This window comes from Galeopterus variegatus, unplaced genomic scaffold (genome assembly GCF_000696425.1).
Source record: "Galeopterus variegatus unplaced genomic scaffold, G_variegatus-3.0.2 Scaffold1152, whole genome shotgun sequence".
Lineage (NCBI taxonomy): Eukaryota > Metazoa > Chordata > Mammalia > Dermoptera > Cynocephalidae > Galeopterus > Galeopterus variegatus.
The window spans coordinates 315,412-333,510 of NW_007727263.1; the positions used below are offsets into that span (position 1 = coordinate 315,412).

The 18,099-nt window shown below is 36.5% G+C and overlaps 1 protein-coding gene across 1 annotated transcript in view; it reads right to left on the reverse strand.

Moving 5' to 3' along the window:
- Positions 1–18,099, reverse strand: part of LOC103592449 (BTB/POZ domain-containing protein 9) — a 349,068-nt gene that overhangs the window by 284,393 nt on the left and 46,576 nt on the right. The window contains exons 5-6 of the mRNA XM_008575183.1: positions 2,892–3,111; positions 183–302 (exon numbers count right to left, since the gene is read on the reverse strand). Of these exons, the coding sequence (XP_008573405.1) occupies positions 183–302; positions 2,892–3,111 (340 nt within the window). The remainder of the gene's footprint in view (positions 1–182; positions 303–2,891; positions 3,112–18,099) is intronic.

Sequence of the window (18,099 nt, forward strand, 5' to 3'; positions counted from 1 at the left end):
CTATAACACACTCTAAATATGAAGACACATAATTTTCCCTAAGTTTTTTTACTGGGCATGTATCTAGTAGTTGATACCCTGAAAAACTCTTCTTCCATGAGATAGAAAAATGCAGTCTGCTTCTCAAAATCCAAACCTACTTATATAAAAACCAAAATCATTTATTAACCTTGAGAACTAACCTGCAGACACGGGCTGGAAAATATAACTTTTGCCAAGAACGACACAGATATTGTGAATGATCTATCACTCTGATCCAATCAAGTTCGTCCATTGATACTTCAATGAAGTATGAATAAGATCTGTGAATCAAAAGGAAAGAGGCAGAAACATTACCAGATTAAAATAATAATACAAATCTACACACTTTAATAAAACATTTAAAGGTACAAAAACCACAGAATTCACTAATTACATTTTCTGCATAACAAATACTGATAATAATGAAAGCTGTATATACCCCACTGTGGATCAAAATTCTCTCTCAGCTTGTCTGCCTGAATGTCAAATCATAAACTGCTTAAGAACAAGGACTATAACCATATCTATCTTCATATCCCCAGGGATATGAAGCACAGTGCTTGGCACATATCAGGCTTGCAAGACATTTGTTCCTTTTCAAATATGGCTAGGATGCCTTGTCCATACCGTATTAGCAGATTCATAAACAGAAAATAGGGATGCAGGAGGTATGCCTTCTTCCTCTCCCTCCCCTGGCCTGGGTGCCCAGCCCTCCCCTATTTGGAGGAAAGCCAGTTTGGAAGGGCTCCCCACAGAGGCCAGCTTATCTCCTACTGCCTCCCAGTCTCCTGCCATCCCACACATACAAGCAGCCTGCAGAAAATAAATGGCATGGGTGAAGAGATAATGTGTTTTTCTTCTGGGTACAACTTAAAACTTGCCAGCTAATAATCTGGCAGTAATGAAACTAGCCTATCATCCTCCCCTAGTCAGCTTCCCCAGACCATTACATGCTGGTCCTATACCAAACAAATCTATATTCCTCTGTCATAAGCCAAATTTAAATTTGAGATGCAGTTATTACTTGTACTGTAATATCAACATGAACAATCTTGGAAGATTTAGGTGACCATAAATGTCAGCCTGCAACCCACAGCTGTAACCAGAAAAGGTCAGCTTATTTTGTGTCGTCCCCTCATTTTCTGCTATCCTCTCACTCCCATTCATTTTATCGCTCAGTTTCAAAACTGGTTATAACCTTTTATTGAACCTCTCTGGGTTATCAGTAATGCAGGATATAATTTTATAACATGTCAAAATCTTTTTGGCTTACGATTCTGAATTATTCACCTTTGCTTAGAATGATAACAATTTCTGTGAGAAAATAATAGTCATATGGTAAAGTTAAGTCCCCCATGAATGTAACACAAATACTAAAACAAAGTGGCCTATAAATATTTAACATCATGGAAATGCTAATAACTACTTCCACTTTCAAACATACTAACCTTTTCTTTTATTATTTTTATACCAATTTCATTATTAATTAAATGAGTGAAACATGTAAAGCTTTTAGAACAGTGCCTACTATAGAAAAGTAATGAAAGTGCTATATAAGTAGCATTATTATACAGTTTTTATTAATCACAGACTTGGAAATGAGACACATGAATTAGCCCCACTTTGCCAATTAAACATCAAATTATATCAACAAGATATATATCAAGAAATATACACTTAATAAAAAAGAAACAGGGAGAGATAATCTGGGGTTTCAAACACCCAGATACATAGGAAATGCTGATATTCATTTCACAAAGCATCCCTCATACTTGGCTCAAATGGCATAAAAGGCCAGGGTGGTGGCCAGTGGTGGCAACAAGATAAATGCATTACCTTGCAAGGTCTGCAGGGCATTAACACTATTCCTACTAAGCCCTTCATACATACAACTAAAGAGGCATGAGCAGGGCTTAGTTTCTGGGTACATAGGGTTTAGGTTAATGATAAGCAGCAAAGAGAGAGAGAATTCAGTTTTGGTCACCCATACTGCTCTGGTAATTTCTGCCATCACGAATGAACCCTAGAACTCACAGTGGGTGAAAGTATCACAATGGCTGGAAGGAAGGCAGAATCCTGAAGCTGCTAAGAAACTGGGTGGGCTTCCAGGCTGAAGCCCACCAAAGTTTTTTCACAAATTTATTTTATTTTGAGAATAATATTTATCCACACATTAAAAGACATTTTTTCTTCATCCATAGAATAAAATGCATTTAAAGAGTTACAATATCCAAAAGTAAGGAATCAAGTAACTAAATAATTTTAACCTATATAATGGAATACCAGACAACTGTTAAAAGGAATTTTTTGGGGGGGAGGTTGGCCAGTATGGGAATCTGAACCCATGACCTTGGTGTTATAAGGCTGCACTCTAACCACTTGAGCTAACCAGCCAGCCATAGAGGAATATTTTTGAAAGAGTAGAACGTTCACAATGTATTAATTAAAAAGTAAAGTTAGCTTTTTGTACATCTAATCTTTATTTTGTAAAACTGCGTTTGCGCAGGTTTCTGGTGTGTATATGAGTGTGTGTGTGTTTATGCATAATAAAAAATATTAGTTATATACACACAAAGATTAACAATGGATGGTGAGATTACTAGCAGTTTTTATTTTTTTCTATGTGCTAGCCTGTATTTTCTACGTTTTCCACAATAAATATATATTCATCACTTTTAGAAGCAGAAAAAAAAAATGTTATTTTTTTAAAGCCTTCTAACTATTCCCTGGAAACTAACCTTCAAAAGAAATAACAGAGTGATAACAAAAAAATAAATCATCAAAATCTATAAAACCAAAGTAGATGGCCACAAAGTTAGGTCATCTCAACCAAACATAATGTCAGCTTCTAAGTCAAGCTAAGGACTCACCGGCTATCCCTGTCCCACAGGAGTATCCGTATGTGATTGATAATGGACGGCTGACCTAGCTTAATCTCGATGCCTGAACGGCAGTCATCATCAATGGGGTGTCTAGAAAATCCATGATCCAAATCATAATTTTGAGTATCACCATCTAATAAGGCAGACTTCAGCTCCCCTTTTACAACCTGGGCTCCATACTTCATAGTTGCAATGTTTTCTTCAGGTACTACAGTTAAAATTAGAAAAAGCAAAGTTAATGGTTACTTATTATATTATTCTATATTTTAGGGGGGAAAAGATAAAACTCTAGCATTCTACTTGATTTTAGTATCTGCATTTAATTTTAAAATGACATAGGCAAATCTATGGGGATAGAAGATATGGAATGTTGAGGATTAAGACACCATCCAGAGTTTAAATTTAGTATCACCATCACAGCTGCAAAGTTCCTGGAACTAATGTTATTAAGAAAAAGTTAATAATGCTACAAAAAGCATGTACAAACAAACCTGCTCTACTAAGTTCATTCTATTAGTATCTTTAATTTAATATCTACTGGTCAAAAACAGCATGTAACATGACCTGTACCTGCTATCTAGACTGAGGATAATGTATAAAAGCAAAGCAAATAAGTCAGACACCTGATAAAACAACAGCAAGAAGAAAGGTTCCAATATAGTATAGCTGTTAGTTATGCACAGACGTGCTGAATCAATTAATCTAGGTGAAAAATACAGAAAAGATTATGTTTGAAAGAAGATATATTTTTACTTCACTTGAAAATTTTTAAAAATGAAAATTCTGGCAGTCTGTTATCAAAGTCAGTATTACGGTTATTATTAAATCCCCTCCCCTTTCTAATATTAGATTTATTAAGTACCAACTATGCCTAGTAATCTGAAGTCCTCTATGCAAATTATGCTTCACAGATCTGGTATCTGTCCTCCAGGTACTAACACTCTAAAACTGACACTCACCATAGAGAAACAAAAGGCTACACAAAGATGTTGAGAGCTTGGAGAGCCAGAGTTTAAATAGTGGCTCCTCCTTCAACCAGGTGTATCATTTTGGGGAAGTCATCCAAACTTCAATTTCTCAACAGGGCAATATCTACCCACCAGGTATTTTTCGTTTGTTTATTTGTTTTAAGGATTAAGTGAAAATGACATTTATAGAGTACACAGTAAACTCTAAAAATAATATAGCAACTGCTATTATGAAACATATATTTTAAATAACACAATAAGAAAACTATGCAAATTTATAGACTGTAAATAAATACTGAATTCTCACAGTACAATTGGGCATCCCTGACCTGAAAATCCAAAATCCTCCAAAATCTGAAACTTTCTGAGCACCCACATGATGCCACAAATGGAAAACTCCACACCTGACATTATTTTTTCACTGTATTAATTGTATGTCATTTTTTACTGTGGTACCTATGTGTGAATAAGGGTAAAAAAATGATTGCTTATCTGTAACATATAAATTCAGAGTCAGGAATCATGCTTATGCAGAACAAGCACAGACTGTCCACAAAGGTGGCCGAGTTAGTAACACCTTTGCTTTCTGATGGTTCAATGTACAGAAACGTCATTTCATGAACAAAATTATTTAAAATATTATATAAAATTACTTCCAGGCTATATGTATAAGGTGTATGTGAAACAAATGAATTTCGTGTTTAAAATTGGGCCCCATCCCCAAGATATCTCATTATTTATATACAACTATTCCAAAATCTGAAAAAATCCAAAACAATTCTGGTTCCAAGCATTTCAAATAAGTACACATATATCTTGGGCGTGTGACGTGAATAGAGAAAAGTGTGAGCTATAATCGGGCTCCTAGGGAAAAAACTAAGTAATTCATCATTGTGGATTTCTTGGAAAAATGGTTTTAAAGAAAAATTTCAAATGAAGACAAATAAAGGGAGTGGCTCCCGAAGAGGACAATAAATGCACTTGAAAATGGAGGTTGTGGTGAGATTTAATTAACTAGCAAAAGACTGAGGCAATTCGCAAAAACAAAACAACCCTAGTCATGCTCAACTTCCTACCACCAGAAGCTCAAGTGCTATAGATTTATAACTTTCTAAGTTCTATTAGCCTGTAATAATCATTCACATTCTTCCTACTTATTTAACAAACCTCGCATAACACGTACTGTGTGCTAGACACAGCTCTAAGTACTTTACAAATATTAATTCCTTTAATTTATTCCTCATAATAATCCTTTGAGTACAGTACCACTATTACATCTATTTCACAGATGAGAGGAGGAAGTAAAGAAAAGTTAGATGAACTTACTTGCCCGAGGTCGCACAGCCAGCAAGTAGCAGGGCTGAGATTAAAACCCAAGCAATCTGTCTCCAAGGGCCCTGTTTTTAACACTGCCACTTTCCACATGAAGGGTTTCTGAGGGGATGACCATACCTTTCCTCTCTTTCTAACTCCTCCTGCCCTCTAACACTCAGAGAGAAGAAACAGATAGTCTGATATAGTAAAAGAAAATGCCGGGCTTAAAGTGGAAAAACCTAAGTTTCGGACTCAGGCTCTATCACTCAATACCCCTGAGTGAGGCCTCTTTAGTAGCTTTGAATTTGTTTTCTTATCTAAAGATAATAATACTTTGCCCAATCCACCTCACAGGGTTACTGTAAAACTTACACTACAAATAATATATGGTAAAATACTGTATAAAGCATTCATTCAGTCTAAAAGCATTCACTGAGGAATCATTCTGTGCCAGGTACCATGTGCGGCATTGGGAGTAACTTAGTGAACTAGACAGACAGGCCTGCCTTCGTGACACCTCCATCCAGAGATGAAGCGCTTATGAGCAAGCAAGCAAACGAAAGCTTCAAATCTGTGCTTTTCAGATATCTATGATGCATAACTACTTGGCAAAATGAAACATTTTTTCCCTTCTTGCTAGGAATAAAGTGTGGAGGTGCAGAATCAGTTGCTGCTGACCACCAGAAACTTCTCCTCCAGTTCTGACACCAGGAGTGAAGACTAAGCCAAAGAGAACATCAAGCTTTCAGATTTAGAAACTGATGCCATGCTCTGATTTCCTCTAAGCTTCTTCAGCACTAAAATTTATCAAGCTAGGAATAACACACTAGGCACATGAGTTTCAAGTAACTGTAACTTAAGTCCAAAATGGAAATGAAATTTGAACCACAAATCTAAGTCTTCTTTGAAGTTTATTTCAAGAGTACTTCAGAACTTTTCTAACCTTTTTCCTGATATAGATTCATTCCCTGAGAGTATCTTTCACTTCGACATTGAGAACATTTACACAAGTGAAAATTCTCTCACGATAACTATAATGTGATTACCTCACTGGATAAATACTCCAAGTTATTTTTCGCAAAATCTATAGTTAAGAGATTGGGACGTCATCAAGATGGTGGAATAGACAGTCCCCAGCATCACTCTCTCCCACAACCAATCAATTTATAATTATTAAAAAGCAAAAACTGCTAACCTGGGACTGCTAGAGCTTGGAGGAAGAGGAGGAGAGACCCACAGAGTTCATGAAGGCTGGAGAAGCTGCGGCAAGAGAAAGAAGGAACCACTCCAGCAGGCCGCCCCAGTGAGCACACAGAGCAGGAGCTGACAAAAGGTGCAGCTGTGCCCTTTGCATGAAGTTTCTTGGAGTCTGCAGGGGAGAAGAGGGCTTCGGCATGCACCATCCCAGCCCCTAGGCCAGTGAGACCACTGACAGGCTTTCCGTGGGCCCACATAGGAGCAAGAGGCCACAGCCAATCAAAAATAGGAGCTGCTCAGAGGCCAGTCATTGCAAGGGACTGGCGCATGGCCCGCCCCATGGTAAGTGTTTGGAGTGTGGGGTAAGGCTAGCCCACTGAGGTAACATTGGGGCACAGTGTGGGCAGCTGATCTGCCCTCTGACTGGCACAGGCCACTCAGTGGAGACTGGCCAGGAATATAGAACTGCAGGGGGTATAGTATGCTGGAAAGACTCTGTCCCAGGCCATACTTTGCAAACAACCCAGGTGTATTTGACCTCCCAAGACCCTGAAGTGATTAAAAGGTCAACAATTAAAAGCTGAGCTGCACAAAAAGTGTTCTATGGAGAATCAGCAGCAAAGCAGCAATTTAGTATGGAGAATCAGCAGCAATTTAGCCCAACCACAGGGCTCAAGTGCTGCTCCCCACAGGAATTTCTTCACTTTGGAATTAACCAGAGGACAAATTAGTTCCAGTGCAGAGTTTAAGTAGTAGTGGTAAATAACACAGAAATGAAAGAAAAAACAAAAATATATAAACCCTACAGATCAGAGACAAAGCTTTGATATTTATCAGTAAAGGTCTAACACCACCAAAGAACACATATGAAACCTAAAAGAGGAAGTAGTCTCCTCAAATGCCTAGGCATCAATGTAAAGACACAATAAAATTGAGAAAGAACAGAGAAATATGATGCCATCAAAGGAAACAAACCAAGCACCAGCTAACAGACCCAGAGGAACAGCAGATTTATGAAATGTCTGATAGAGAATTCAGAATAACTCTCTTAAGGATGTTCATGGAGCCACAAGAAAATACAGATAAAAAATTAAATATCTGTAAAACAATCAAGGAGCAGAATGAGAAACTTGTCAAAGGAATTCAGTCAATCAAAAAAAGCCAAATAGAAATTCTAGAAATAAGGAATATATTATCTGAACTGAAAAACTCGAGAGAAAGCTCCAACTACAGATTTAATCAAAATGAAGAAAGAATCAGTGAACTTGAAGATAAAATGTGAAATTACTGAATCAGAGGAGAAAAAGGAATAAGAAAAAATGAAACAGAAATACAGCAAATATGGGACTCCCTCAAGTGAAATAACCTCCGCATAATTGGCATACCCATAGGAGAAGAAAAAGAAAGAGACATAGAAAGCATATTCAAGGAAATAAGGGCTGAAAATTTCCCAAGTATGGAGAAAGATGACAGCATCCAGGCACAGGAAGCTCAGATGTTGCCAATGAAATTCAATCCAAGGAGAAATACACCAAGACACATCATTATCAAATTATCAAAACCCAAAGACAAAGAAAAGATACTGAAAGCAGCAAGAAAAAAGAAACACAAAACATTCAATGAGCCCCATATGTCTCCCAGTGGATTTCTCGGTAGAAATTCTACAGGCCAGAAGAGAATGGGATGATATATTCAGAGTGATGAAGGAAAAAGACTGTTGGCCAAGAATTCTCTATCCAGCAAAACTAACCTTCAAATATGAAGGCAAAATAAAGTCTTTCCCATACAAACAAAAGCTAAGGAAATTCACCAACACAAGACCTGCCTTACAAGAAATGCTAAAGAGAGTTCAATCTGAAATAAGACAATGCTAAGGAGTAGCAAGAAAACATTTGAAGATACATAACTCATTAGTAAAGTATGTTCACAACCTCAGAATACTCCAATGTTATAAAGGTATTGAATAAACCACTTGCATCCTTATTATGAAGACTAAAGGATAAACCTAAAAAGACAACATCAAACACAACTGTATAAGATGTAGATAATATTAAAAAATGTAACTTGAAACAACAAAATGTCAAAAAGTGGGGAGAAATTATGCCAAAATGTGGAGCTGGTTTTAGTTCTTTCTTTTTTTTCTTATATATCCAAGATATTAGTCTAAAATAATCTGTTACAATTATAACACGTTTTTTGTAAACCTTATGGTAACCATAACACAAAAACTTACAAGAGACATACTAAAAATAAAACAGTGAGAAATCAAAAGACTGCTAGAGAAAAAACACTCAATCACAAAGGAAGATGGTCAGATCTGAAAAAAGAAAAAAAGACCAACAAAACCAGAAAAAAGGTAACAAAGAGGCAGTAACAAATCCCTATATAATAATTCTAAATGTAAACGGATTAAATGTCCCTATTAAAAGACACAGAGTGGCTCAATGGATTATAAAACAAGAACCAACAATATGCTGCCTATAAGAAACTCATCTCATGTATAAAGACACATACCAACTGAAAGTGAAGGGATGGGAAAAAATATTTCATGCAAAAGGAAACCAAAAATGAGCAGGAGTAGTTACACTTAGATAAAATAGACTTCAAGCCAAGGGAAGTAAAAAAAGATAAGGAAGGTCATTATATAATGATAAAGGGATCAACTCAATCTTCTCAAACTCTTCTAAAAAACTATTATCAACGAGAGGATATAACACTTGTAAATATATATGCAGCCAACTCCAGAGCACCCAGTTACATAAAGCTATTACTACCGGACCTAATGGGACAGATAGACTCCAACACATAATAGTTGGGGACTTTACACTCCACTTTCAGCAAAGGATAGACCATCCAGACAGAAAATTAACCTTAATTAATTCTGAAATATCAGAATTAATCTCTACTCCAGGCAAATTGGACCTAATGGACATGTATAGAATATTTCACCCAACAGCTGCAGAATACACATTCTTCTCAACAGTACATGGAACACTCTCTAGAATAGATCATATGTTAGTTCCCAAAACAAGCCTCAACAAATGGAATCAACAACAAAAGGGACACTAGAAAACATACAAATACATGAAAATTAAACAACATGCTCCTAAACAATGAATGGGTCAAAGAAGAAATCAAAAAAGAAATTAAAATATTCCTGGAGATAAATAAAAATGAAAACACAAAATACTAGAACATATAGGATACAGTAAAAGCAGTTCTAAGAGGGAAGTTTATAGCAATAAATGTCTACATGAAGAATAAAGACTTCAAATAAACAACCTAACAATACACATCAAGGAACTAGAAAAACAAGAACAAACCAAACCCCAAATCAGTAGAAGGAGAGAAATAACAAAGATCAGAGCAGAAAAAAATGAATTAAAGATTAAAAAAAAAAATACAAAAGAGTAATAAAACAATACAAAAAAAACAATGAAACAAACAGTTGGCTTTTCTAAAAGATAAAATAGATAAACCTTTAGCTAGACTAACAAAGAAAGAAAGAGAGAAGACTCAAACAAAATCAGAAATGAAAAAGGAGACATAACTGAAACCACAGAAATGCAAAGGATCATAAGAAACTACTACAAACAACTATATGCAAACAAACTGGAAAACCTAGAAGAAATGGATAAATTCCTGGACACATACAACTTACCAAGGTTGAATGAATCATAAAGAACTAGAAAACCTAAACAGACCAATAACAAGTAATGAGATTGAAGCAGTAATAGTCTCCCAACAAAGAAAACCCCAGGACAACATAGCTTCACTGCTAGGAAACATTTAAAGAAGAACTAATACCAATTCTTCTCAAACTCTTCTAAAAAACTAAAGACACGGGAATACTTCCAAACTCATTCTATGAGGCCAACATTAACCTTAACATGTGTGTCAACCAAAATCAGAAAAAGATACAACAAAAAAAGAAAACTACAGACCAATATCCCTAATGAATACAGATGCAAAGATCCTCAATAAAATATAAGCAAACAAAACCCAACAACACATTATAAAGATCATTCACCATGATCAAGTGGGATTCATCCCTGGGATGCAAGGATAGCTCAACATACACAAATCAATCAATGTGATACATCAACACAATGAAGAAAAAAACAATATGATCATTTCAATAGATGCAGAAAAAAACATTCAATAAAATCCAACACCCTTTCATGATAAAAACATTCAACAAACTAGGTATAGAAGGAACGTATCTCAACACAATAAAGGCCATATACAACAAACCCATAGCTAACATCATACTGAATGGACAAAAATTGGAATAAGACAAGGATGCCCACTTTCCTCATTCTTATTCAACATAGTACTAGAAGTTCTAGCCAGCACAGTAAAGCAAGAAAAAGGAATAAAGGGCATCCCAATTGGAAAGGAGGAAGTCAAACTATCCCTGTTTGCAGATGACATGATCATATACATAGAAAACACTAAAGACTCAACCAAGAAATTACCAGAACTAATAAAGGAATTCTGTGTAGTGGCAGGATACAAAATCAACACAAAAAATCAACATCCTTCCTATACACTAATAATGAAATAGCTGAAGAAGAAATCAAGAAAGTAATCCCATTCATAATAGCTACCCCAAAAATGAAATACCTAGGAGTAAATTTAACCAAGAAGGTGAAAGACCTCTACAATGAAAACTACAACACACTGGTGAAATAAATTGAAGAGGACAGAAATAAATGGAAAGATATCCCACATTCATGGGTCAGAAGAATTATCATCATCAAAATGTCCATATTACCCAAAGCACTCTACATGTTCAAAGCAATCCCTATCAAAATACCAATGCCATTCTTCACAGAAATTGGAAAAACAATCTTAAAATTTGTATGGAACGGGCCGGCCCGGTGGCGCACTGGAGAGTGCGCCGCTTGGGAGCGTGGCGGCACTCCCACTGAGGGTTCGGATCCCATGTGGAGACCGGTTCCCGCTCACTGGCTGAGCGCGGTGCGGGCGCAGCACCGAGGGTTGCGATCCCGTTGCCGGTCCCCGGTACGGGTGCGACACCGAGGGTTGCGATCCCGTTACCGGTCAGTAAAAAAGACAAAAAAAGAAAAAAGAAAAAAAAATTTGTATGGAACCACAGAAGACCCCGTATAGTAGCTAAAGCAATCTTGAATAAAAAGAACAAAGTTGAAGGCTTCACACTTCCTGACTTCAAAATATACTATAAAGCTATAGTAAACAAAACAGCAGGGTACTGGCATAAAAATAGACAAATGGGCCAATGGAACAGAATAGAGAGCCCAGACACTAACCCACACATTTACAGCTAACTGATATTTGACAAAGGTACCAAGAATATATAGTGGGGAAGGGACAGCCTCTTCAGTCATGGTGCTGGGAAAACTGGATATCCACATGCCGAAAACTGAAACTAGACCCATATCTCTCACCATACACAAAAATCAACTCAAAATAGATTACAGGCCTAAATTAAAGACCCGAAACTATGAAACTACTAGAAGAAAACATATGGGAGATGCTACACAAAATGGGAGTGGGCAGTGCTTTTTTGAATGAGACCACAAAGGCACAGGCAACTAAAGCAAAAATACACAAATGGGACTACATCAAAATGAAAACCCTCTTTCTGCACAGCAAGGGACATTATCAACAAAGTGAAGAAAAAACCTACTGAATGGGAAAAAGTATTTGCAAACTACACATCAAACAAGAAGCTAATATTCAGAATGTATAAGGAACTCAAACAACTCATCAGCAAAAACCCAAATAACCCAATTAAAAAATGGGCAAAGGGCCTGAACAGACATTTCTCAAAGGAAGATATACAAATGGCCAACAAGCACATGAAAAAATACTCAAAATCACTAATCATCAGGGAAATGCAAATTAAAACCACAATGAGATATCATCAAACCCCAGTTAGAATGACTATTATCAACAATATAGAAAATAACAAATGCTGGCAAGGATGCAAAGAAAAGGAAACCCTCCTACATTGTTGGTGGAAATGTAAATTGGTACACCCACAGTATAGAGGTTCCTCAGAGAACTAAAAATATATCTACCTTAAGATCTAGCTATCCCACTACTGGGCATATGCCCTAAGGAAATGAAATCAGTATATCAAAAAGACACCAGCACTCCTATGTTCATCACAACACTACTCACAACAGCCAAGAGATAAAATCAACCTAAGTGCCTATAAACAAATGAATGGGTAAAAATACTATATACACAATGGAATACACAAGGTATACACAATAGAATACTACACAGATATAAAAGAAATGATATCCTATTATTTCTAACAATGTGGATGGAACTGGAAACGATCATGTTAAGTAAGTCAGGCACAGAAAGACAAATACCACATGGTCTCGCTCATATCTGGAATCTAAAATTTTTTTAAAAGTGGTTCTCATAAAAGTAGAGAGTAGGATAATGGTTACCAGAGGCTGGGGGAGAGGGGGTGAAAGGGAGGAGAAGGGATGGACTAATGGGTACGAAACTATGCTATCTACCTTAAGTGATTCATTGTGCAGTATATGGATGTACTGAAACAACACACTATACCCCACAAAAATATAAAGTTGAAAAAAAAGGGAGTGCATTTAAAAAATCATTTCCAAAATTTCAAATAAACTCCTTCCTTAAAAAAAAAACAAAAAACTATAGTTAAGTGATGATAAATAGAGAAAGACATCATGAGAAAATCCAAATCAATAATAAAATAATTCAAATCATAAATATTCTTAGTGTCTCTATTTGTCTATCAGTAAAGCAAAGAGCTCTCAAAAAATACCAGGTTGTGGGGATTCGACAAGATAGTTGATAACAATCACAGTTTTCTTTACATTTGCAATTTTTAATGCATTTTACAAACATTAAAAAAATTAATATTTGAAGCTCCACAGCTTGGTAGAAACAAGCCAATTATTAGGGGGGAAAAAACTAAGAAATAGAGCAGGACCTGCCCCTAGCTAAAACAGTGCCAAACTCTGAGTGATGCTGGATTATCCTGTGTTTTTCTTTAATTGCTTTTAAGTTCATCATCATCTTTTATCAGACTCTGTATTACTGTAGGTTGACAGGGTCATTCACCCCAACTGATTATCTGGATGCAGAGTTAATTCTCTGTCCACTGCAATGCCATTGCTCGATTCGGTCACCTAAATCATCTTCTACTCCCTATCCCAACTTCCCTGAAGAACATATGGCTCCCTCCTATGAATACTCTCCCAACAACCTCAGCATTACAAATGACTTTCTCCACAACTCCTATCTTTAGCTTAACTTTCTCCACTATCACCACTCTCTGTAGGCCTACTTTCCACATTTGACAGTGCTTTTACTCAAACACACAAGAGAATCTAGAAGAGCACTGGCCTCGTGAGTCAGAAAACCAGTACTTTGGTTCCAGCTCAGGCATCAATTTTACTTGGTAACTTTAGACAAGTTACTTAGAAACAGCACTGAAAGGGACTTTCATTCTATTTATCTAAAGGGGAAAAAAATGTTCTAAGCTGCCTCCTATGTGCTGATCACACTCAGCCTTCTAGAGCTCCATCTAATGAGACAAGAGCACATATACAGACACTAAATGCCTCTACAGAGGAATACTCATGGAGATGATTCATGAACTCCCTAGTTTACAGGTGAGATTTTCCTTATCACAACAAATTATAGTTGGGAAGATACAATAGTAACAGAAGTCAAAGACTTTTAAAAGTATCAAAGGTTCATTGTTGTTATTGCTGTCTTTATTTGATAGGTTAAACAGATTTGAATTCTAGTTTAGAAGAAAGGGATGGATTCATTCATTCATCCATCCATTCATTCATTTACTTATTTTATTTTTTGGCTGCTACAGGGATTTTTTTTGCAGTACAGGGATTGAACCCTGGGCCTTGGTGTTATCAGCACCATGTTCTAACCAGCTGAGCTAACTAGCCAGCCTCCAGTCATTCATTTATTTAAAAAGAAAAAAAAAAAAGGCTAGATTCAGGCATTGCACTAGGTGCTGGAAAAACACAAGCAAAAAAACCCCATAAATATTGTCCCCAAGAAGCTTAGTCTAGCAGGAGTCTAGGCAAGTAAACCAAAAATTAACACCATAGTGGCAAGCTCCCCCAGTCTGAGGACTAGAAAGTATACAGAAATGGTACAAGGTAAACAGGACAGATTTACACACACACACAAAGCAATAATTTAACTTAGCAGTACTATGAACAGATTGACTTTTACTCAATAGAGATCTTGAGGATAGAATCTGTGATCTGTAGCTTGCTATAAACATGCAGAAACAAGAAATTGCTGCTCCCTTTTGCAAAATCTAAAACTTGAGATATACAAAACAAAGTATAACTCAGCCTTAATAAAAAAAGCACTAGCTTTCAAGACAGAAATATCTCCACCACTAAGATAAAACTAAATGTTAAGGAAATGGTACAGGTAGTTCAAACATCCAAAGGAAAAAAATAATTTCATTAAAAAGTTAATTCCCTTTCCTCAGCTGTATAGACAAATGCTCATCATTATATATGCATAAAACTAGTCTGAACTATCTTCCAGAAAGGCAAACCATCACTGGTAAGTTACAGACATCTTCTGGAGTCTCTTTTTTTAAGGGGGAAAAATCTCTGTAATTTGGTAAAAGCCTCAGGATGTGCAGCTCTAAGAATTAAACTTCCCAGTAACCAATGACAATGAACTCAAAGAAAAAGCATTAGTATTTATGCCACTAATCGCAAAATAGAACCTCTCTATATATCATGAAAAGTCCCCCAATACACAGAACCTACACCCAGGGAAGAACAAAAAAGTGAACCAACAAATTCTGTCAATAACTTCAAAATACGCAGACCTATCTTTCCAAGTCATCAGTCTAGGAACAATTCTGAAATGATGACTTTAGATAATTTTTTCCTACCAATGAAGAAATCTGATAAAAAGAAAGTAATGATATGAATGTTATGACAATATTTACTTAGAAAATAATTAACCTATTTTTTTTAGGATCTGATAGGGAAGTGTTATGCTTCCTTAGTATTTATATTATTGATTTTACTATTTATATACTTTAGAAGTCAGAAAAAACAGCCTATTTAATCATTGCTCAAGTTTAGAAGTTAGATAAAGGATTCCCAAACATTTATATAATCTCTTCCTTGACCGCCCCCTGAATTACTCCAAAATGAAGCATTTAACATTGATGAGCAATAATCACAGTAAGTATATCATTCCAGAACTGAGTGCCTCAACTTGTTGATTTTTCCCTTTCACAAGTAATTTCATGGGTTTATTATAACACAGGTCTTACACCTACACTGACCAGCTGATCAATTCAAGCTATCAGTAACTATGTGAAAAGTACAAAACATCCCCTCACTCCGCAGCCATGTCCCAAGCCTATTCCTATAATGAATCTAGTTTTAAGGCCCTATCAACACCTTAAATCAAACCTAGGGCAAGAAGGTGGGGGCAGGGTGTGTGTCTGGAGAAGGAGCCTATAAAAGAGAGAATCTAACAATGAGGATTTGCAAAGTCTAAAAAGTCTACTCATCTTATTACCTCTTTACCCTCCCACACTTTATCCAAGGCTGACCCTCAACTAATTACCATTCTCTAGCATCTCCAATTTCTTCCTGGACCTCTCCCAAGCTGTTCTCTCTAGTTACCATACTATTTCTCTGCACCTTTCAGCCCAATTCACAAATCAGATGGTCAACACATTATATCCACTATCTTTCAAATATTTATGGCCTAATTCCCTGTGCAGCAGAATTCTGTCCAGACTACTCACTCACTACAATTTATATTCAAATGTTTTCCCTCTACTCTCATTCTCTTTCACCTCCCAACATCACGAAATACCACTGACTACCCTCTCCGTATATAAGCTCTCTCCTCTTGATTGGCCTCTGTAACTCTCCTCTATCCAAGTTGTCTTCCTACCCCTCCAATTCTTTCTTCTCTACCTTAAGTTCCCTGGCTATAGGTCTTTTCCAAGTCACAGACTTTGATCTTTACTTCTTTCTCCATACTCTAGCACAGTTTTGACATCTTAGTACCAGCTTTGATGGCTTCCTAAACACCAGTAATGTGTTTCCACTTCCTATTAGACTCTTCTTGCACTCATTCACCAAGTATTCACCAAGTGCCTGCTATATGCTATTCAGTGTGTTAAATGTTGATGACACAAAGATCAGTAAGGCCTTCAAAGATCATCTGTAGAAGATTCTTACAGCAAATGTACTTCACAGGGCCTGGTTTTCCAAAGCCTTGCAGTTTCAAATATTGACCTTGCGGAGGACTGGAAATTTTCCTCAGGCTATAAAGTCTCTCAAGGTGCTGCTGGCTCAAGGACAGACTAGTTACTGATTGATATGTAAAGATACTAAGAAATTGCTGTAAGAAGAGAATGTTTGCTAAGATCAAGCTTTTGTTAATGGATCACTTAATTGCCTTACTGGAATGTCATCTGGCTTGTTTCACTGAAAGTTACCAGCCTATATTGGTAAACTATAACCCCACCTATGTTCTCTTCCTGTAACTTCCTGGTCTGGAAAATAAGTGCAGGAAGAGAACCCCAATTCAGGGTTAATTTCCCAAGGAAGGAATGCCTCTTGCTTGAGGGTTCTGGGGAAGTTAACCACTTCAGGGCTTCTCACTGCTCAGTAGAGATGGGCTTTGAGTAATCCTTTGTGGCTCTGTCACCCAGGGGAAGTGGGGTGACAAATCCATGGGGGGCAAAGCAACAATCATCTCTGCCTTTAAGGATCAAATACAAGTAAACAAAAATGTTTAAAACAATGTGATCACTGTGATAATTCCCACACAGATGTACAGAGATGAGGAAGAATACATCAGTAATGATAATATGATAACAATGGTTTCCTATATTGAGCTTGCACACATTATTTCAATTAATTCTCATTACAACACTAGGAAATATAAAACTACAGGTAAAACTTCTTAAATGATTTAATACTACATCATACAACTAGTAAGTGACTAATTCAGGATTTCAAGTCAAATTTATCTGGCCCCAAATATATGCTTTTTCTTCTATGCCCAGTGAAAATAAATCTGATGAGTCAGGAGAGAAGTCCAAGCTAAGGATACCTATTCAAGATCAATTAATATTTAAAGGGAGTGTTTGAAGCCATGATCAAGGAAGAGATTACTCAGGGAAATGACTAGCATGAGATACAACTTAGATGTCCCAGAAACCCTCAAACCTAATAAACCTAAAAACAAGTTCAGCATCATCTTCAAAGTACTGTATTTTATTAACTCTAAGACACACACATTTTTCAAAGTTTAACATTTCTGAAATTCAAATGCAGACATCATGGTGTGTCACGGTTTAATTGGCAGGATTGATTCCTTAGTGGCATATAAAATAATGGTGCCTCAGAATTTCTGGCTCCCTAGGTTTGATAAAATATAGTAACTTTCTCCTAAACTTAATCCCCAAATTTAAATCCCTTGAACCATCAAGATCCAATTTTTTTCCCATAACATGCCTTCTACACATCCTTTATCTTCTATTTTCTCTACCACCAATCTGGTTTGAGTTTGTATCAACTGTGCACAGATTAAATACACTCCTCACTACTCTCACTGAATCTAGTTTTTACCTATCCCAAATCCTCAAGTATAGCACCATGGATCAATCTTTCAAAACCACCACTGTATGCATGCCACTCCCC